At 35.0% G+C, this 24,242-nt stretch overlaps 1 protein-coding gene and 1 long non-coding RNA gene across 4 annotated transcripts in view; one reads left to right on the forward strand and one right to left on the reverse strand.

Moving 5' to 3' along the window:
- Positions 1–278: 278 nt before the first annotated feature.
- LOC127170119 (leucine-rich repeat transmembrane neuronal protein 4) overlaps positions 279–24,242 on the reverse strand; it is a 197,283-nt gene continuing 173,319 nt past the window's right edge. For 2 of the 3 annotated variants that reach the window (XM_051117912.1, XM_051117911.1), the window contains one exon: positions 279–1,000. In XM_051117912.1, coding sequence (XP_050973869.1) covers positions 779–1,000 — 222 coding nt within the window. In that variant the 3' untranslated portion in view covers positions 279–778. The remainder of the gene's footprint in view (positions 1,001–24,242) is intronic. The other variant, XM_051117913.1, reaches the window with a different exon arrangement.
- LOC127170150 (uncharacterized) lies at positions 19,796–23,914 on the forward strand. Its single transcript, XR_007828318.1, has 6 exons — positions 19,796–20,092; positions 20,491–20,586; positions 20,663–20,736; positions 21,460–21,620; positions 23,348–23,405; positions 23,524–23,914. It is a non-coding gene; the product is annotated as an uncharacterized LOC127170150 (long non-coding RNA).

The raw sequence follows: 24,242 nt of genomic DNA on the forward strand, positions 1-24,242 counted from the left end.
TAAAATTAAGCTTAAGTGCCTGATCTTGACTTTGTTAAATACCCACACGTTGTATTTCTTTTTAACAGTTCAGTGAGGCCTAACAGGAATGACCCAGCTGTTAACACCCTCAAACTAAAAAGGAAACTCAACATGAAAACCTCACTGATTGTGTCAGACATTTTCCACGGTCGGTGTAAAACAGCACTGATAAATGATGTCACAGCTGTCAGTGATATTCAGAGTAAAACCGGCACGGCACGATGGGCTCTTTCATCGTAATGCCGAACGATGCCAGCTCACCTTGAGGAATTAAATTTGGGCAATTTTATATCAAGCAATTATCGCTGACTTCACAGGGCAGGAGTCCTTCCGAAAGACTTTATTAGAAAGAGATGAAAGAGATTTTGATGCTCAGAAATTCCTCGAATCGCTGGTTTATGTTTAATTGCTTCTGGTTATGGGAGAACTTGGATTTTATGAGTATGCGTGCTGTTGAGTCAGTAAAATTTGATATTTATTTCTCATTTGAGACGTTAGCATGACGCAGGGTTGAGCTCACAAAATATCGGGATAAAATGCTTTTTTGCCTCCTGTTTGATTATTCCAAACACATCGATCGTACACCACTATGACGATTCCTGCGAATTCACGACAAAGACAGAGTCCTCTCCTGAGAGTCTGTAGTCCATCACGCTGTCCCATATATCTGTGATTCGGTCTGGCGATGGGTCATGTCGGGGGTAGAGCGTACGCCCTCCGGGGACGAGCGGACGACAGGGACGAGTCCATCTCCGGCTCACTGCGGTAGGGTGCGGATGTCTGACAGAGGGGCTGCAGGCACGGAAGGAAGGAGGCCAGCGGATGGGACGGCGCAGCGTTCTCGTGCCCCCAGCCCTTCGAGGGCCTGGGACGGGGGCTCGAAGCCCCTGTTCATGTGCAGGGGCTGGTGAGCCTGGCAGTAGTCCACGATGGGCTGCTCATACCTGTAGAACGCCAATGTGCCCATCTGTTGAGGGGCCTGAGAGAGAGAAAAAACACAGAGAGGAACACGGTTAGCATTAATGCTGGATTGCAGAGAGAGATTTGCTGTTGGGTCAAGGATGACAGCTGGATCTCGTATGTGGTGTTGCAGTTTATTAATGAGTCATTTCATCAGTTATTCCATTGCAATCATTCCATTTTTTTCAGAACAAATCGTAGTATGAAAAAAGTTGTGTGTCTGGGTGATTCTGTATTTGTCACATGTAAATACTGTCACATTGTCACATGTACTTGCATTATTAAAAAACAAAACAAAACAAAAAAAAACTCCTCTAACTACTTCTCTAACTGGACCAAAAACTAAAAGAAAAACAAACAACAACAACACAAAATAAAAGTTCTTTTTGCATTCACACTGTCATTGGAAAGTGGATTTACATCTGTTTTTGCTCCACTTAATATAACAACATAAACCTACTTGTATATAAAAATGCTAAATAAAATGATAAATATATAATTATTGCACATAAAAAAAATCAACAAAATTATTTTCCAATAATAATAAATAATAATAATTAAAATAATAATAATAATTATGCAACAATTTCTGCTGTCACCAATATTAAAAACACACACACACACACACACACACACACACATATATATATATATATATATATATATAAATTGAAATAATAATAAATAATAATAATAAATATAAATAATAAAAAATATGAAATAAAGCTATATTCAACTGTATATAAAATACATATAAAAAATATTATATCATTGTACGTAGAATTATTCTACTGGGACATTAGCAAAATAATAATAATAGTAGTAATAATAATAATAATAGTAATGAAATAATTTCTACTGTCAGCAATATAAAAAAAATCAAAATATATTTAAAATATAAAATAAAATAAAATCTAAATCTAAATTAAAAAACAAAATAAATCTACATTTAACTGAATATAAAATTAATATATATAAATATATAAAATATATTATATCATTATACACAGAATTATTCTACTGGGACATCAGCAAAATAATAATAATAGTAATAATAATAATAATAATAATAATAAATTCCACAGTGATTTTTGTCATCATCAATAATATTATTTAAAAAATATTCAAAATAACAATAACAACAACAACAATAATAATGCAATAATTTCTGCTGTCACCAAAATAATAATATAATATAAAAAAAATAAACTTGAAATATATTTAAAATATATAAAAAAATCAAAATCTAAATTAAAAAACTAAATAAATCTAAAAATTCAACTGTATATAAAATAAACATATATAAATATATATATAAAAAATATATTTTACCTAGAACATAAACATACATACATAAATTATATTATACAACAAATTATTCTACTGGGACATCAGCAAAATGATGATAATAATAATAATAATAATAATAAATTCCACAGTGATTTCTGTTGTCAATGTTTTAAAAATATTAATAATAATAATAATTATTTTTTATTTTTATTTATTAATTTAATTTTTTTATTATTATTATTCTTAGTCTTAGCCATTTGCTGGTTGTTGGCTGTTATTATATTTTTTGGCAGTGTGAAGACATCATGTCTTGAAAGAACCTAAATCGACAGGAAAAAACAGATATGGATCTGTCCCTTAGTGTAAACGCACCCTTAAAATGTGTCAGTGTCCAAGCGAGAGCAGTGCACACAAATAAAATCTATCTAAAGTGTGTGAAATGTATTTTCAGTGGACTGCAAATGAGTTCCCCTCTCTCGTAAGAGGCCCATGAGCTCCGCAATCAACCCCATAAATACATTCTCCATTTGCAGCAACAGGCCAATCAAAAGTTTAACACACAGCAAATGGAATGAGATTGGCAAGCCGGCCACCCGCTCGCTCTCCTCAACGGTGCCAATACAACCAGCGTTCGCAAATAACAGGAAACGCATCTGCCAGGTGGAAGACGGTGGGGAATGCTAATAACATTAGACGTGGCGTCAAGATCAGAAGATCACGCTGAAAGGGTGTTACGGTTTCGGTAATTAACATCACATTCACATTCAGATTTTTTCCCTCCAACAACCTTCACAAAAGAAACCCTAATTACTCCTTTGAGTCTAATTTGGCTGTAATTAGTACCTTTGGAATGCAGAATGTGATAACATCATTTAGAGTTCATCATCAGGGTAACCAGGGCTCACGAACGAACCGTTTTACCGCTTGCGCAAAGAGCTATTGTAACACGTCAAACGTGCTTTGTATCGGACGACAGTGATGCTGCAATACAAACACTGAATGAAAATGATATGCCTACTACGGCGTAAAACAGCGGGCGAACATGTGCGCTGCTTGTCTTAAAGGGACGGCGCACCCGAAATGAAAATTTGTGCTAAAACTAAATATATTTGGTCAAGTTACATTTATACAGATTGTTTCAGCAGCTTCACATTAAACAAAAAAAAACAAGTTTTATTATTGTATAATTCTATAATAGAAAGAATTCAGTTCAGTGTTGTTTCAGTACAGTTCAGGACAATAACTGTATCAGTGATGCACATTTTGTACTAAATCATATGACAGCTTTTTGTGAGGAACGTATACGTATATGGAAAGGTTGTAATAATGTTCTGCTCTGTAAATGCTTTTGTGTTCTGCCGAAGAAAAGATAAAATAATATTTATTATCCTAAAATAAATAAAGACATGAAGTCATGAAATGCATAAAGATGTGAGTAAATAATGGCAATTTAATGTTGTAATACTAATAAACATTTTATTATTATATATATATATATAAAAATATATATATATTATTTATTTATTTATTTTTACATTTTTAGGTTCCTTAAACTGACTTTAAAAATGACTTTTGTTGCTGGATAACTAGAAATTATCAGAAAATAATTAATAAATAATTAGAAATATTATAAAATACTATTATGTATATATATTTCAAACCATTAAATTATGTTTCAAAACATTAAATCAAAAAATCATGAAAATTTAAATTAAAAAATCTTATTATTATATCTTATTATATTATCCTAAAATGACTAAAAGCATAATTGTGAGTAAATGTTATTTAAACATGAATATATAATTTGTAAAATAATTAAAAATACCCCACAATTAAATAATTAGAAACCTTAAAAATACTTTTGTTGCTGTATAATGTAGACATGTTGATTCACTTCTATCAATTTGATCAATTATTAAGATATGATAAAATCTAAAAATATTATTATTATTTTTTACATAATATTATTCTTGAAAATAATAATAGTAATCATTAGAAGTACTAATAATTGGAACTAATTAGAAAATAATTAATAAATACTATATACTATATATATATATAATTTAAAAAATATGCATTCTGCATATATTATGCATTATTATTCATAAATGATGATGATTATTATTACCATAACGTTATTGTTTTAGAAAATAATAATAATTGTGTTTAAAATAATAATAAAAGTGTTTAATAATTAGAAATAATTAGAAAATACTATACTATAGAAATACTATAAAATACATATATGTATATATATATATAAATAAAATATAAAATCATAAAATGTAAAATAAAATAAAATATAAAATCATAACATTTAAATTAAAATAAAAAACCAAACCACTTATTACCCTGTAAATAATGCATCATTTACAAAATTACCCCAAAACGAATTTAAAAGGCTTTAAAAATACTTTGTTGCTGTATAATTTAGACATGTTGATTCACTTCTAGTAATTATATTATATTCAATTATATTAGTAAGATTAATTATATTATTAAGAAATTATTATTGTTTTTATTTATTATTATTATTATTATAATTAGAAGTACTAATAATTAGAAAAGAATTAATAAATAATTTGAAATACTATAAAATACTATTATTTTATATTCATGCTTACATTTAGACACCATTTAAATGCCCCCCTAAAATAAATAACATTCATTATATTTATTATTATTAATACTACTATTGAATTTGAAATTAATATTGTAAAAACATATTGTAATCATACCATAATAAACCAAGTGTGGTAGGTCTTACCAAATGAAGCAAAACATTTGTAAAGTGTACTGCAAATAATAAATAAATAAATAAAAGTCACTGCTGCGGATTTGGCAGACTGTTTCCATTCTTCCATCTGTGTGTGTGTGTGTGTGTGTGTGTGTGTGTGTGTTGTCGCTGGCAAATCAAGGATAGCGGGCCAAACTGCAGTACGTTTGACATTTAAAGCACAGAAATCACGGCACAAACACGGTTTAGCACAAACACACACACACACACACACACACACACACACAGACACACACACACGGACATGACATCTGTGATGGCCGCATCTTCATAAGCAGCATCTAAACACGGCAGCGGTCGGCGGGCCGCTCTGTACAGCTGATTTATATGCCGTCCCGGGCTCCAGAGAGAAAGCGCTTACATACCACTGCTTTTATTCTCTTAAATGGAGGGCTTGACTCCATTAAGTGGAGACCACTTATTGCATTACAGCCATTTTGCTGATACCGTGCGTTTGGCTTCCACCATCCCAACCTCTGCCTCACCACTGCCTTGAATTGTATATAATTATGTGCTAATTAAGTAATATTAGCTCCAGACTGTTTTAAAGGAAGCGCAACCGGCAATAATGCGCAATAATGCGTGAGATAAGCAGGTAAGTTCACGAACAACCAACTGCACAGGTTGATGCTTAGCATCTAGTTTATTAGGAGCAAATGAAGTCCGTTCTGAAAGAAAATAGCTGAAACACTACTTGACATAAACCCAGATTGCATTGCAATGATTGGTGTGGCATATCTAATGCACAACACGCTAATGACGCACGAGCTGATATGAGTATTCTCAATTGCACCTTTATTGCCTTAAACTACACCACAGGAATAGTTTGCATCATTTGCAAACACCTTTATTAAACATCTTGCAAACACTTTTATTAAAAACATCAAAAAAATGTTAGTGTTTTTGAAAGAAGTTGCATTTATTGCATTTATCCCAAGGTTGCATTTATTTGTTAAAAATACAGTGCATTTAAATTTATGTTTAAAACTGTTTTTTATTTTAATATATTTTAAAAAGTAATTTCAAAAGCTCATCATAAGGATCGTGTGACATTGAAGATTGGAGTAATGAAGCTGAAAATTCAGCTTTGCATCACAGGAATAAATTACATTTTAAAATATATTTACTAAAACTAACTAAAATAAAATAAAAAACAAGATGTAAAAATAAAATCTGATTAAAAATATTAATAACATTAATAATATTATTTACTACATTATTCATATTATTAATTTAGAAAATTGAAATTGTACTAATATTTATTATAGTTAAATACTATAAAATACTAATATTAATAATATTAATATTATAACAAAATAATTCAATATGAATGTCTATTTAGACTCTATTAAAAAAAAAGTAGAATATATATATATATATATATATATATATATATATATAACCAATATACTATTGGTTATATATACTACTACTACTATTGAATAACTTAAAACTTAAACTTCATAAAAACTATACAGGCATAAAATGACAAAAACACAAGTTTACTGAAACTTTAACTAAAATTACAATTAAAAAACTGAAAATGTAAATATAAAATCTGATTAAAAATACTAATTTTTGCCTTTATTTAGACGCCACTAAATTTATATTTCAATTTAGATGTAATTTTTTTTCCAACAACAAAAAAATGACTACTCCTACTACTACTACTACCCTGAAATAAAATCTAATTGAAATATTAACAAAATGTTTTAATAGTATATCAGTGATAAAATAACTGATTCATATAACTATATGTATATTAAATATATAATACAAATAAACTTAGTTCTAAAAGAAAAACTAATGATAAATGCAACCTGTAATGCAAATTAACTTACTAAAACCTATATGGAAATAAAAAATAAATAAATAAATAAAAATTAAAATAATAATAATAATAATAAAAATGACAAAAACACAAGTTTACTAAAATTTTTAACTAAAACGTTAACTAAATATTAATTTTCTAACATAAAAATGATGCCATATACATGCCTTTATTTAAACGGCACTAAATTTATATTTCAATTTAGATGTACTTTTTTTTTCCAACAAGAAAATTGCTACTACTACTACAACCTTGAAATAAAATCTATTTAAAATATTAACAAAAAATTGTAATAGTATATCAGCGATAAAATAACTGATACATATAACTATATGTACATTAATGTATGATACAAATGAACTTAGTTCTGAAAGAAAAACTAATGATAATAGCAACCTGTAATGCAAATAAACTTACTAAAAAGTATATGGAAATAAAAACAAACAAAAAAAATCTAATAAAAATAAACACACAAGTTTACTAAAACTTTAACTAAAATAAAAAACAGAACATGTAAATATAAAATCTGATTCAAAATATTAACGTTATAACATGAAATGGATGGCATATACAGACGCCACTACATTTATATTTTCATTTAGATATATTTTTTTTTTCAACAACAACAATAAAATTACTACTACTACTACTACTACTAATAACTAAAAATAAAATCTAAACTAACTAAAATATAAACAAAAAGCATAAAGTAATTTCACTGGATTATCTAAAAGCATCATAACAAATGAAAGAAAAACTAATGATAAATGCATTCCGCAATGCAATGATTGGTGTGGCATATCTAATGATGCACATGCTAATGTGAACAGGGACTGATATAACGCTTTTGTCAATTACACCTTTAAATGTCTTAAATGACATCATCACAGGCACAGGTTCCTCTGAGCGATTAAGAGAACAGAAATGCAATCTGCTGCGATTGATTAGCAGCGCCGTGGCCATCTGTGAACTCTCTAAACCGATCGCGTTAAAACCCGCGCATGCAAACGCCATGCAAACGCCGCGTCGTCCAGAGACATGCTGCGTGTTCCAGCAGGCCGCAATTGGATTGTGCTGCATTACCCAACAGAAGACAGATCGATTTACGACCAACGCTTGTCAGATTAAATACGGCCCTGCCTTCCAGTTGCAATGACGGCGACTGAGATATGTTTATGAAATTGACTTCAGGAAGTGGGCAGAGGAGTGTGTGTCTGTAATGGCACTCCATTTGTGCGTTTGCTTCCGTTTCCCATCCCGATTTCATTCAGCATTCGCCATTTGTAAGCTCCACAAAAAGTGTTTGAACACTTAAAAATGCATGCACTGCATTAGTGTGAAGGCAGACAGACATGTGGGTGTGTTGTCAGGTCATTTTTAAATAAATTATACTTGCGTAAAATATTAAAATGGGGGCATGAAGTGTCTACAAGACGTCATGCTCCAATGTACGGACACGTGGAGTCAAAAGCACACGGTTTACCAAGGCTTCACATAAATATCTTGTTCAATAAAGCCACTAAATTCAATTTTCTTCATTTTTTCTCAGTGTTTTGGTGTTTTTTATTGGATGTACAAAATCACATTAACTATCAGCTTGTTCCTCCAACTGCAAACAAACATTTTGTCAATGTAAAAGTCACTCAATGCTTTTTGTTTTCAGTTTTTAACACCTGATCTATTGTTTTATCATTTTCAACCTACAAAAATGTAAAAAAAAAACAGCCTTGCAAATACCTGGATGGTTTTGGGCAGATGCAAACACCACAATGAATTAAAAAAAAAAAAAAACAGAATGAATAAATAAATATTATTAAAGAATGATTAATTTTTTATATACTGAATAATATTAATTGATTATAAAATATTATTTAACGTATTTAAATATTTAAATGTTTAAATATAAATGAATAAATGAATGAATGAATAAAGAAAGAAAAAAGTCCCGAACAACTTTACTAGTGTTATATAAAATAAATAATTATATATATATATATATATATATACACACTACCGTTCAAAAGTTTGGGGTCAGTAAGACTTGTAATAGTCTTTAAAGAAGTCTCTTATGCTCATCAAGGCTGCATTTATTTGATTAAAAATATAGAAAAAAACAGTAATATTGCAAAATGTTTTTACAATATAAAATAATGTTTTTTATTTTAACATACTTTAAAATAGAATTTATTCCTGTGATGAAAAGCTGAATTTTTATCAGCTGTTACTCCAGTCTTAAGTGTCACATGATCCGTCAGAAATCATTCTAATATGCGGATTTATTATTAGAATGATCAATGTTGGATAATATCAACAGTTGTGCTGCCAAATATTTTTTGGAACCTGTAATTTTTTTTTTAAGGATTCTTTCATGAATAACAAGTTTAAAAAGTACAGTGTTTATTCAAAATATAAATATTTTATAACAATGTAAATTATTTATTATTAACTTTTAATAAACTTTTAATTATTAACTTAATACATCCTTGGTGAATAAAAGTATTAATTTCTTAAAAAAAAAAAGAAAAAAAAAGAAACAATAAAAATGTACTGACCCCAAACTTTTGAACGGTAGTGTATACATATATATATATATATATATATTATTAATGTTGTAACATTAATATTAATATTTTACAACTAAAAAAATAAACTAAAACTACTACTGCTGCTAATTTTCTTCTAAAAATAAATTCTAAATATGATTCAATTAATATTATTTAATAATATATAATATTATTTAATAATATTAATTTAGAATTATTTAGTATTTATTTATAAAATAATATTAATTAATTGTTAAATATTCAATGATTCAATTAAATATTATTGCATATTTAACACTTAAAAATATTACATATTTAATATGATAATATTAAGTATGATAATATTACACATAATATATATGTATTTTTAACATGGCGTGAAATAATGTGTGAATAAATCAAACAATATAATGCAACAAGTTATAGTAATATATATTAGTTATTTTATTGCTGATATATTATAATTTTTGTTAATATTTTAATTCGATTTTATTTTTAGTTAGTAGTAGTAGTAGTAGTAATTTTATTGTTATTGGGAAAACAATTATATTAAAAAAATTAAAAATTATCTCTCTATATATATAATTTAAGATGAACTTTATTATTGTTGCTTATCATTTTTATTATTATTTATTATTATTATTATTAAAAATAAGTGTAATGGTATCTGAATGTAGGCATGGAGATGGCACCATATTTTTATGTTATAATAGTAATATTATAATATTTTATAGTCCAACTAAAAATTAAAAATTATTTATTATATATCGTATTATTCAATAATAATTATTAAATAGTATTCAATGACTATTATTACCACATGATTATAAAATATTATTTAACATATTTGATAATTTTTTAATATTACTCAATATTTAACAATTAATATGATAATATTAAGTAAAAATATATGTATTTTTAATATGTATGAATCAGCCCTATACAGCAAACACTATATTGCAAAATAAATAATAATAATAATATATATAAATGTGCTTGTGCTCCTGTATTTTTATTTTACTTTTTATTCAATTCAAAAACATTCATATATTTTTAAGTATAACTTCTGTGTTCAAATATCTTTTGGCGCCACTGTACACCCTAAATGAAAAAAACGATTATGCAAATTTGCTAAGCAGGGGGTCCCACATAAAGGGCCCACAGAACAACTCCAAGGCTCAGTTTGCCTAATTACTTATGGAAATAAAGTAGTGAAAATGTTGTCTTAGAAGCGTTTAAATGAGCGTACGGCTCTATTGTGTTGAACAAATTGCCACTTTTTGCATGTTTACAGCCGTGTTGAGAGAGGACGGATCTAGACTTCAAGCAGCATTTCAAATGCGTAATCTCTTGCTAATTTCCTTGTTCTGCACGTCCTTTTACGCGCCTCAATTACGACCGCATTCTGGCAATTTAACAAAAGTGTTTTTTAGTATGTTCTCCAGGGCTTTCGCATGCGTTTTGAATGCTGCCGCGTTGGTATGCAGCTAATCGCATCTCATTGTTTACATAGGTGCGGATCTGTAAAATCCACAAGGTTAGATTCATCTTCATGCAGCGGAGTCGCATTCATCTGGGAACGAGAGTTAGCGATCGACCTTTGCTGGATACAAACCCCATTTGTACAGCCATGTCAATCCTGTTTCCGTTTAATGGACTGCTCGAGCGATCATTTGGTATCCAGCGAAGCAATCAATTATCTATAAATGTAAATGGGATTAAAGCTTAAGTGCTATCTTTTCTTTTTAAACCAATGTACAAGTGCAAAGGGAACAGCAGCCGTGCATACTGTACAGAAAACAGCATTTCTGATCACACTCGCTCTGAAGTGTTTGACTACGGTGTTGTTTCCTTCACAAACACCCTTCTGCTCCCTTTCCTTCTGGAAACAGGATTAAAGATGCTTGGGAGTGATGAATATTTTAAAAATAAAAGGCTTTTTGGCTTCGCAAACCCGTTGTCCATCCCGGTTTAATCACAAATATTGGGAGCTTTTACTTTTGGCTCCTGCGGTCGGAGCTTTTAAAGATGTGACTCATAGCGGCTTGCGTCTGGGCTCCTGCCAGCGCTCTGTGTTAAGAGCTAAGTGCAGTTGATGCACAGGATCGCACGCCTTAGAAACTCCTCGTCTTCACAATACACAGCTTTGGAGTGCATAACCACTGTGCTTTATATTCCAGTTTTATTTGAGAGCAGAAGGCACAACAAATATAGGTTATGTTTGGATGGAACCCTACTGCTTACTACTAGGAGTAAGACTGATATGACTACAGTCTTAAATCATGGCAATGGATATTGTTGCTGGAAAATGTTAGATGTTAAATGTATAGTTTGGGATCAGTACGATTTTGAATGGTTTTTAAAGACGGTTCTTATGCTCTTCAAGGCTGCATTTATTTGATCAAAAATACAGGAAAAAACTGTAATATTTCAAAATGTTATTGCAATATAAAATAATGGTTTTTATTTTAAAATTCTTTAAAATATAATTTATTCCTGTGATGCAAAGCCGAATTTTCATCAGCTGTTACTCCAGTTTTAAAGGAGAACTCCACTTCTAGAACAACAATTTACAAATAATTTACTCGCCCCCTTGTCATCCAAGATGTTCATGTCTTTCTGTCTTCAGTCGTAAAGAAATTGTGTTTTTTGAGGAAAACATTTCATCATTTTTCTTCATATAATGGACTGATATGGTGCCCCGAGTTTGAACTTCCAAAATGCAGTTTAAATGCGGTTGTAAACAATCCCAGCCAAGGAAGAAGGGTCTTATCTAGTGAAACAAACGGTTATTTTAATAAAAAGAACACAATTTCTATACTTTTTAATGCCAAACGCTCGTCTTGTCTTTATATGGAGAAAAATGCAGAAATGTTTTCCTCAGAAACATAATTTCTTTACAACTGAAGAAAGAAAGACATGAACATCTTGGATAACAAGGGGGTGAGTAAATTATATGTGAATCTTTGTTTTGGAAGTGGACTTCTCCTTTAAAGGGGTCATCGGATGCCTATTTTCCAGGCAGTTGACATGATTCTTTAGGGTCTTAATGAAAAGTCTCTAATATTCTTTGTTTAAAAATTCTCAATGGTTGTGTAAAACAACACCCTTTTTACCTTGTTAAAATCAGCTCTGCAAAAATCATCTCATTCTGGTTGAGGCTGCTTTAAATGTTAATGAGCTCTGCTCGCCCCGCCCCTCTCTTCTCTCTGTGGAGTGACGAGCCTGTTTACTTTAGCCACATTTAGCGCGTTTAGCCACTAAACTTGTTAACTAGCACATTATTAGGAAAGGTGATCGCAAAGATTCATAAAAAAAACCTATGTTCACTCGAACATAGACGCATTTATGTAGATCGGGAGGCGCATGCCCTTCACAAACAAATGTAATCCATTGCATCTTCAGTGGCTCAGATGTCGGGAGTAAATGACGACCACTATGTTCATTATTACTGTTACACGGAGTGAGGGACGAGAGGCGAGCGGATCCATATGCAAGCCTTTATTGGGATGAGACAAAGACATGGTCGTACAGGCAAGGTCGAGACGGGAGCAAACAGGAATAACAAAGGCGATCGAGAGAATAATCCAGATAACAAGAGCGATAATCCAAGGCAGGCGGCTAGACAGACGTAAACGAAAGAGCAGGCGAGAAGTCAAAAACACGGGAACCAGAAACCAGGGAACGCTAACACAACAACAATACAATCTAACAATCCGTGACTAGCATGGAAAGTCCGGGGCTTTTATAGCGCCGCTGATTGGTCGTGGGTCAAGTGTAATGGCTGATGGGAAATGTAGTCCGGGGTGTGGTGCAACAGTCTGTGTGTGAAAGGGCGAGAGTGACATCTGGTGGTGAGCGGACAGCGGGACACCGACCAGATTCGTGACATAGCCCCCCCAAGGAGCGGCTTCCAGACGCTCCAACAGAGTAACAGTCCAGGGAAGCGGTGGGGCGGGAGTGAGACAGGGCGAGGGCTGGAGGGCCAGGTTCCTGCGGAGGACCCGGTGATTGAGGCAGGACTGGCAGAGCAGGAACCCTCCAGGGTGGGGCCGGAGGCGGAGCAGGAGGCACAGGAGACCTCCAGGGCGGAGCCGGAGGCGGAGCAAGCGACGCCAGAGCCCTCCAGGGCGGAGCCGGAGGCAGAGCGTGAGGCGCGGGCGCCCTCCAGGGTGGAGCAGGAGGCGCAGGAGCCCTCCGAGGCGAAACAGGAGGCGGAGCAGGAGGTGGAGCAGCCCTCCAGGGCGAAACAGGAATCTGCGTCACGGTCTGGGACCTGGGGATAGCAGGGACAGAGGAGGCAGACAGAATAGGAGAAGGCGCAGCAGTCCTCCGGGGCGGAACAGGAGGTGGAGCAGGAGGTGCCGCAGCCCTCCGGGGCGGAACAGGAGGCACCGCAGCCCTCCGGGGCGGAACAGGAGGCTGCGTCCTGGTCTGGGACCTGGGGAAAGCAGAGACAGAGGAGCCAGACAGAATAAAGGGAGAAGCAGAGAGTTCAAAGGGAAACGCCCCCTCCATAGGAGGTTCTACAGCTGACGCTGACACCTCTGGAGGCATTGGCGCAGCTTCTCCGACGGGGAAGGCCTCTGGAGCCGACTTGAGACCAGACGGGACCTCTGGAGCAGACTTGAGACCAGACGGGGGCTCTGGAGCAGACTTGAGACCAGACGGGGGCTCTGGAGCAGACTTGAGACCAGACGGGGCTCTGGAGCAGACTTGAGACCAGACGGGGGCTCTGGAGCAGACTTGAGACCAGACGTGACCCCAGAAGCACAATGTGCAGCCCACACACACCAGATGGCAATAGCCATTAAGGGTAGAGCAGCAGCGGGAGGTTGTGGTGGGTCCAGGGCGCTGGCTATCCCGATAGGCTGTGGTCTTGGGATGTCAGACGAGATGTGACTTGACTTGGGGTCTGATGTGACTTGACTTGGGGACTGGGCATGACCTGACTCTGGGCCGTCAGACGGGTCATGGTAAGGCTCTGGGTGGCCAGACGAGACGTGGCTTGAGTCTGGGCCGTCAGGCGGGGCGTGGCTTGACTCTGGGCCGTCAGGCGGGGCGTGGCTTGACTCTGGGCCGTCAGGCGGGGCGTGGCTTGACTCTGGGCCGTCAGGCGGGGCGTGGCTTGACTCTGGAACAGCCGCCTTGACATTGCTCGACTTGGAAGCTTGACTGGACCTGGAAGCTTGACTGGACTTGGAAGCTTGACTGGACTTGGAAGCTTGACTGGACGCTGTAGCTTGACTGGACGCTGTAGCTTGACGGGACTTGGAAGCTTGACTGGACGCTGAAGCTTGACTGGACGCTGAAGCTTGACTGGGCGCTGAAGCTTGACTGGGCGCTGAAGCTTGACTGGAGACGGAAGCTGCATTATGACAGGACCTGACAACTAGGCTTGACTCACGAGGATCTGCAGAGGCCTGGCTTGCTTCAGGAATAACAGCTGTAACGTGACTTGGCTCAGGGACGACAGCTGTGACGTGACTTGGCTCAGGGACGACAGCTGTAACGTGACTTAACTCATGAGGAACAGCTGTGACTTGGCTTGACTCGTGGAGAACAAGAGCTTTGGTTTGACTTGACTCTGTTGTTTGACCGGACTTGGAAGCTTGACTTGACCCTGGGGTAGCAGCCGCGACGTGAAGGAGCGCCATTTTAGCTGCCCGTACAGCCATCAGGGGTGAATCCAGCACATGTGCCATCATGATAGGCCGCGATCTTGGGATGTCAGGCGGTACGTGACTTGACTCAGGAACCACGGCTGTGACTTTGCTTGACTCGGGAACTGCTTCAGGGAGGGCGGCCATGATGGGTGCAGACTCAGGAGCAGAAGACATGGCGTGAACTGGCTGTGACTTGACGGAGATGTCCTGAGCAGGCTGTGGTTTGGCTGACGTGGCGTTAGCGGGCGCCGGCCTGACTGACGGGGCTTTAGCAGGCGGAGGCTTTGGCGTGGCAACCATCTTGTGCAGTGGCTCTGGCGTGGCAGCCATCTTGACAGTGCTTGGCTCGGGAACGATGACTGTAACTTGACTTGACACAGAAACAGCAGCTGTAATGTTGCTTGACTCAGAAACTTGACTGGACTCAGGAAACAGAGCTGCAACTTGACTCGATTTGGAAACTTGACTTGACTCAGGAAATGTAACTGTACCTTTAAATGGCTTTTGTATGGCAGCTGTGACGTGACGGAGCTCTGTGATCGCCGCCATCTTGTGAGCGGGCTCCGCCGTCGCCGCCATTGTGTGGACGCGCTCCGACGCGGCCGCCATTTTGTGAACGGGCACCGCTGTCGCCGCTACTTTGTGCACAGGCTCTGTTGTCGCTGCTGTGGTATGAACGCGCTCCGGCGCGGCCGTCATCTGGTGAGCGAGCACCGGCACGGCCGCCATTACACGGGCCGGTTGCGCTGCCGGCGTTACCGCGATGTCGCGTTGCTTCCCCGCGACACCCACAGTGAGCAAGGAACCGCTGATCTGGAGTGCAATGTTCAGATATTGGCTTATCGTCCACTGGGGCTGATACATTGGCATTAAGGAGCCGAAAGGTTCAGAGAGACCTCCACGGAAAAATCATCAGACACAGATCACTCATCGAAGTCTGCTGTGCTAATGCGTAGAAGTCCATGACAAACTTTTCAACTGGTCGCTCACCTTGCTTGAGGAGCATGATCTGTACTGCGGGGTTCTGAGCTGCTGGATCCTTGTTGACGGATTGTTCTGTTACACGGAGTGAGGGACGAGAGGCGAGCGGATCCATATGCAAGCCTTTATTGGGATGAGACAAAGACATGGTCGTACAGGCAAGGTCGAGACGGGAGCAAACAGGAATAACAAAGGCGATCGAGAGAATAATCCAGATAACAAGAGCGATAATCCAAGGCAGGCGGCTAGACAGACGTAAACGAAAGAGCAGGCGAGAAGTCAAAAACACGGGAACCAGAAACCAGGGAACGCTAACACAACAACAATACAATCTAACAATCCGTGACTAGCATGGAAAGTCCGGGGCTTTTATAGCGCCGCTGATTGGTCGTGGGTCAAGTGTAATGGCTGATGGGAAATGTAGTCCGGGGTGTGGTGCAACAGTCTGTGTGTGAAAGGGCGAGAGTGACATCTGGTGGTGAGCGGACAGCGGGACACCGACCAGATTCGTGACAATTACATCCAGCAACACAACACCTCAATCACTCAGTCTGAAATATTCTTGTCTAACTTACATCCCTGCTCCGGCATTGAAACAATGGAGGTCGGACTGTTACAGCTGATCTGAGGTAAAACGCTCATGTCAATCAACTATCGTGGGTGTGTCCTCTGTGGGTGTGATGCCACAACGACAGGCATCTGAGAACGGCCCGATTTGAAAAAGGGGATATTATTTTTACAGATTAATTAAAAACCACTGCATGGATTTTTATCATTATAGGGTAGATTTGTACATACACTGCCAACACACAGTAACAACATGTAAAAGTGAACTTAACATCCGATGACCCCTTTAAGTGTCACATGATCCTTCAGAAATCATTCTAATATGCTGATTTATTATCAATGTTGAAAAATTCAGCCTTGCATCACAGGAATAATTTATATTTTAAAATATACTAAAATAAAAACCATTGTAATAACATTTTGTAGTATTTGCAAAAACAAATAACTCCATTTTTAACCATTTTCAAAAATCAATTTTTTTTTTTTTTTTATTGTGCATTCCAATTAACCTCAGTGAAACTGCAGTTGGGTAATTTTGATATAAAGTAAAAATAACTGAAAAATACAGCCAACTAATGCAATAAAACACAATAAAAACAACATATAAAAAAAACATGATTTTTGATCATTTGTTTTTGCAAATAAACTCTTCAAATATATATCAGGATTGTTAGCATTAACTAAAACTGAAACTATAAAAACATTTTCATTACTTGGGAAAAAAAACAAACAAACACACACACACACACACACACGCACAAAAATATATTTTATTTAATCTAGTTGTCAAGGCAATATTTGTAATTTTCCTTTAGTTTAAATTAACTAAACTAAATAAAACTATACAGACATACTGTATTAAAATATATAGCATCACTAGATTATTTTATTTATTTATTTATTAATAAATATAACGGTGCTTATTTTTGGATAATCCAGTGAATCAGTGAATCACTGAATCAATTCATTCAACCAATTCATTCAAAAACACAATTATTTAGGAGTGAACGATGACTGATTGAATTCTGAACTGCATACTAAGATACTACATTTCTTATTTTGCCATATTTATATGTCAGAAATATATGCTAGTATGGAGTTCTGAATTCAGTCAGTCGATTTGTTCACAGACACTGATTCATTCAGAAACAAACAACTGACTGTCTTTATAAGTAAGTTATAAAGTCAAATATTGCTTTTATATTTCTTTAATATATCATACATATCTTTTTTATTGGTGCATTTATTTATTTATTTTATTTATTTATTTATTTATTTTATAATTACTAAAAATCACGGTTCCTTTCCAATATGGAATTCAGCCATCAGACAACCTAAATACTCAATGTGTGAACAATTTTTTAAATGGAAAACAGTAATTTTTCCAATTACAAAATTTTTACACACAGAGAAATTAATACTATTTTATGTGTTACATCTATTTAAAATCAAGTCTAAAAGCTGATTCTGCATAAGGGTGATTCCCTCCTCATTGTGGCCTCACATGACCAGCTGAATAAGGCTCACATCACTTTGTTAAACTCTTTTCAGTTTGAATAAATGAATAGTGGGTGACAATTACGCCTGTGAATCTGGCATTTCCAATAGCTGAACCTTTGGTGTCGCGCGATGCCACACACAGAAACCCAAAAAGGCACATTCATGATTGTTAAGCAAATAATTGCCAATAGTGAGGCATTTTTTGGATGGTTTAATTGGGTTTTCTTGGAAAATGTCTCATGAAAAATGAATTGATTAATTCAAAGATTTTCAGTAATTACTTTCTCTCTCTAATGCTGCCCCTATTAGGCTGCCACGTTTAACTTTTCAGCATTGCAAATGATAAATGTTGGAAAAGCTACTTCAGCTGTGTGCGTCTGTTCAAATACCATTGACCGCTCTCTAATTACACAGCCATGCATCTGTAAGAAAACTATCAAAAAAGGCTTAATATTACTTAATTTGTTTGCTGCTGAGTTTTAAAAGAATTGAAAATTGTATGAAAAAAGCAGTTAAATGTCAATTATTTTTTCTAATGACAAAAGAGTATTCAATTACCTTACAATCTGCACAGGAAATCAGGATTAGGTACAAAATAATGGCATCAGAATCATTCATACGTGCGAAAATTGACTGAGAATTGAACAAACAGTCATAATCTGACTCAGAGGGAGACGTGACTCATGTTTTTATGGCAGTTTTTCTGCTGATTCAGGGATAATGCAAGATGCCATCAGCATACAAATGACTGTCGAAAGCAAGAATGTTATGATTATTTGAGAAAGTGACATGCTCAAGCAAAACAGCCACTGTTTTTGTAATCAGCAGGCCAAAAAAAAAAAAAAAAAACGGTAAAAAGTGGATATTAGTGGTACTAAGGTACTACATTAAGTGGATATTAGTACCTTAAAGTTACATATTAACAGTGCAGGGTAGTCATTTGAGTAAATAATCAGATTCAAAAAATTTAAATTCTTTTTAAATTACATTTCATTTTAAAACGATCAGATTACAGTTACTTTTTATATCTTACATGATTACATATTCACACAATGGCAGTAATTCATGATTCAAAATTTATAGATTCACCCCATTAAATATTCCTTTCTAAATGAACCTACTGTTCATATACTGTACATGGGACTAATATTTATTGAAGTTACTAAATTTCTGTGAAATATTGTGGCTTCATCATATTATATATATATATTTGCAGGTGCAAATTTTTCTGACGTTGGACTGGTCGCATTGCCAAATTTTAATTCATTTTAATAAGACATTTTTATCATATTTTTCATTAATTATTAGCTTTTCATCAACACTTGAGGTTTTTTTCCTTTCCACAAACCCCAGTTTGGAAAAAAACCCCTGCTGTAATGTAATGTTAAAAGCATTTTAAGATATTGATAAAGAATTTTTTCTTTTTAAAATCAATATGGTACAAAATAATCACATTCAAATCTATGTGATAAACCAGTTAAATCAAAAGTAATCTAAAAGAAATCAAAACGTAGTCTGACTATATTACCTAATCCAGATTTTTGTCATGCAATTTGTGCACAATTTGTAAGTAAACTACTAATAAAAAAAAAGTACTTTTGGAAAGTGTTCCACCCCAGTCGACAGATTTTGTATTTCTGTGAGTGTATACGTGACTACACTCAAAAAAATGGTTTTGTGCCACTGTTCATTTTACCCAGGTATTTATTGTTAAAACAACACAAGTGTATTTCTTTTTCCACCAAAACACTATTGTATTGTGCTCTATTAATTTAAACTGTTTAAGTTTCCATTTTACTTGATTATCAATCGTTAAACTAACGTAAACGGTTTAATTTCGCCGTTAAAAAAAACCGGATATGACGTTTCCAACGCATTTTATGAAGACGGCGCGAAGGAGGTGTATCATGGCGTCGGAGCTAGAAGTACCAGTCAGGTAAGAAAATCTAAAGACTTCTTTGTGTTAAGTCAAAAATTTTAATTTCTGTAAGTGTTTTAGTATGCTTTTAGTGTTGTTTTGCAGACGAGTGTAACTGGTATATTGCGCCGTTAATAGATAATTTCGTGCGGTTGGGATGTGAACGCGCATATGGACTGTAGTGTATTTGTACGTGTGCTTGTGGAACAGAGGATGCGGCGAAATATTAAAATTAGTGCTTTTCCGTCTTATTAATGATATATAGGCAGTTAAATAAAACCTTCCTGTGCTCTTTCTAGGCTACTCAAGTCCCAGTAAAATTAGCGTTAGCTAAAGCACGAAAGCAAGTACAAATAATGCCACATTCGACTGCTGCATACTTTTAACATTTTATCTGCTATTCGTTTTTATAACAGCATACATTGATCACTGGTTTCTTCATCGCTGCCTAATTTTGGCGAAATGAAGGAATGTCACAACTTTACTGACGGAGAAAAAAAGTTTTGGCTAAGGTAAGTGAACCGCTGTATTGCCTTTTCATCCTTTATAAACAAAAGTAATAAGGGTATTTTGCATTTTCTGTTTTAGAGGAATGCACGCAGTTGTAAATGTGAACTGGTGGATGGTTAAGAAGCTGATGTGTCTTCTAGAAATCTAAACAAGTAAGACACTAAGATATATTGATATGTTAATAAATGTATGTATGCATGTATTTGTGTGTGTGTATATATGAAGAGTTCATGTGTATATTTGTATATATTAAGAGTTAATTTGCAAGAACAGACAATTTTTTTTTTTTTTTTTTTTTTTTTAAATAATTATTCTGCATTCCAAGTAATATCAATCAAACTGTGGTTGGTTTATTTTGAATGACTATTAATAGCTCAAAAATACAGCTAACTAACACAATAAAACACAAAAAACAAACAAACAAAAAAAACAACACAACAAACACACACACAATAAAAAAAAACATGTTTATGAATATTAAATATTGATAAATATTAATAAAAACGGATTTATTTGTTTTTGCAAATGAACTCTTCATATGTATATGTTTGTTTGTGTGTGTGTGTGTGTGTGTGTGTGTGTGTGTATTTAATGGGTACTTTTGACTCATTCCTTTTCTTAAAAATGGTTTGAAGGCAGAAATGTGATGTTTATCATTTTATAAACTCAATGTTTTTGTGAAAAGCTGTGCCTGAACTATAAATCATGCTTTTTACAGTCATTTTATGACTTTAAATATACTCCAGATCATGTCCACCCTTTTGGAATAATATACATGACAATAATCACACAAATGTTTTGATTACTGAATTTGTCTTTGCTGTTAAACTATATATGGGTGCTCTTGTAACAAATTGTACTTCATGTGTTTACAGATTTGTGCAGAATATGAGACAGGCAGAATAACCATAGGCCCATTAGTGTCAACTGTCTTTGCCAATGGGTGGATCCACACTGCAAAACTTATGAAGATGATTGCAAACCGAAGAACAGTCCTTGGACAAAGCATTAAACCCTCTTGGTCCCCACTACACAGGTAAGAACAGCTACACTCAACAAAAACTTTTGTAATCATGTTAAAGGGGTCATCAGATGCTGTTGATATGATTCTTAGAGTCTTAATGAGAAGTCCATAGCATACTTTTGTTAAAATTTCTCAGTGGTAGTGTAAAAAACACCCATTTTACCATATCAAAATCAGCCCTTTTCAGAGTGGGCCATTCTGTTGCATGTTCCTTTAAATACAGTAATGGTGGTCAGACTGTTCTCAGCTCTCACTCGGCTCATTTAGGGCAGGTCTAAGATAAGACGTTCATGTAAATCAACTATTGTGGGAGCAGCCTTGATCGGTGTGACGTCACACCAACTAGAAGCTGAGAATGACCTGATTTGAAAAAGGGCATATTACTTATAATGATTAAAAAATACCACTGGGTGGATTTTTATCATCATAGGGTGGTTGTGTACACATTCTGCCAACATGCATATATGTTCAAACAACATGTAAAAGTGAGTTTTGCATCAGATGACCCCTTTAAAACATTGTTTCACCAGCCACTGAGTTTTAGGGTTATGGTCATAGGCATTAACAAAAAAGACAGATATAATAAGAATTGGATTATTAATATAGTAAATATAAAATATATGGTATTACTGTAAACTGACAGATATTGCGAATACATTATCTTCCCAAAAACAATACATTCTAAAGCAAGGCAGGCGTGTCAAACCTGCTCTTGGAGAGCCAGTGTTCTGGAGTTTAGCTCCAACACCCCTGCCTGGAACTTTTAGTAAAACTTTGATTAGCAAACCTGTAAGACCTTTGTTCATCTTCAAAATACAAATTAAGATATTTTTGATAAAATCAGAGAGCTTTCTGACCCTGCATAGACACCAACACAACTGAAATATTCCCAAGCCCCGAAACGTAGTAAGGACTTTGATATAATATCCATGTGACATCAGTGGTTCAACCATAATTTTACAAAGCTACAAGAATACTTTTTATGGGTAAAGAAAACAAAATAACTACTTTATTCAACAATTCTTCTCCTCCAAATCACATATTTTGCCATTATGGAGAGTATCACGATGCATGCACATTGCTTTCCTCTGCAAGCAAACAAGGCCCAGCGCATACATGTTCTACGTCAGCAGAACCACACGCATGCGTTATGCAAAGAGGTACTCTCGATAATGGCAGAAGACGCAATTTAGAGAAGAATTGTTGAATAAAGTCAATATTTTTGTTTTCTTTGCACACAAAAAGTATTCTCACTGCTTTGTAAAATTATGGTTGAACCACTGATTTTTACACTGTTTTACTGGTGTCCTTACTACGTTTCTGGGTCTGGGAGCATTTCAGTTGCATTACTGTCTATGCCGGGTCAGAAAGCTCTCAGATTTCATCAAAAATATCTTTATTTGTGTTCCGAAGATGAATGAAGGACTTGTGGGTTTGGAACGACATGAGGGTGAGTAATTAATGACAGAATTTTCATTTTTGGGTGAACTATCCCTTTAATTGGGAATATTGCTAAACTCTGCAGGACAGTGACTTTCTGTGCTGATCTGGTCCAGTACTGTTATAGTTTCATTTTCCACTGTAATGTTAGTTAGAATTCCATCTGAACTGCTTGCCTGTATTTCCCATAAGGAAATGATCAGACAGAATAATAATGACATTTTTCAAATGTTTTTTTTTTTTTTTAGAAAAATGTAAAGGCTAAATCTCATGAATTTTGTTGTTGTCTGCATCTTTAGACTAATGACGTTGAAGTACCCAAATGAAGACACTAGCAGTGTTATTATGGAGTATATGGTAAGTTGTTTTATTGATTAATTTATTTATTTATTGGTATTTTCAAGGATGATAAATGGTAAGGTAAATTTAATACGCAAGAATTTGAGTACTCCATTCTTTTAAATATCCTCTCTAGGATACAGACGTTGGCAGCACTCAGGAGGTGATCCAGAGGAATCATGGGAATCTATGTCATACGATTTGAAGGTGCAGACATTGAAGACAGCACAGCAGATGTTGGAGTGTTGGAAGATAAAGTTCTTCAGGACCTTAGCAGTAAACCCTATGAAAAACATGTTGCTGGGACTGATATATGGACTAAACTTGAACTCCTGAAATCAGGTACACATTTGGAGTATTGCAGAAGTTATTTCTGGAGCCAGTTCCTGTTCCTGGATTAAGGTTTGATTGGTTACCTTTATATGCCAATTAGAAAATGACAGTAGTTTAATATTTCTGTAATTTTGTAATGTGGTTGTAACTGTAATTGTTGCTCTTGTTTAACAAATACACTTGATAATTTGTGACATCTTGTCTTTTGTGATTCATTGCAAAATAATCACACAAAAAATGCTTCGTTGAAGGGAGTAACTTTAACTTGAAATCATTTAGTTAAAGTAACTAGAACCATGGATGGAACCGCTGTCCATAATTTAAATGAGTTGTCTGAAACAAACTTCCTTATGTTGATAAAGTGAAACATATTTAGCCAGTTTTTAATAAACCAAAACATGTTCACTAAACTTAACCGGTTTAAGTTACAGGGAAGTGAATAAATTGAGTTGGTTGGACATTACTATTTCACATAAATTCTTCCTCAATTAGCTGTGTTGTCACAACACAAAGAGTTTGCAT

Source organism: Labeo rohita, chromosome 8 (assembly GCF_022985175.1).
Source record: "Labeo rohita strain BAU-BD-2019 chromosome 8, IGBB_LRoh.1.0, whole genome shotgun sequence".
NCBI lineage: Eukaryota > Metazoa > Chordata > Actinopteri > Cypriniformes > Cyprinidae > Labeo > Labeo rohita.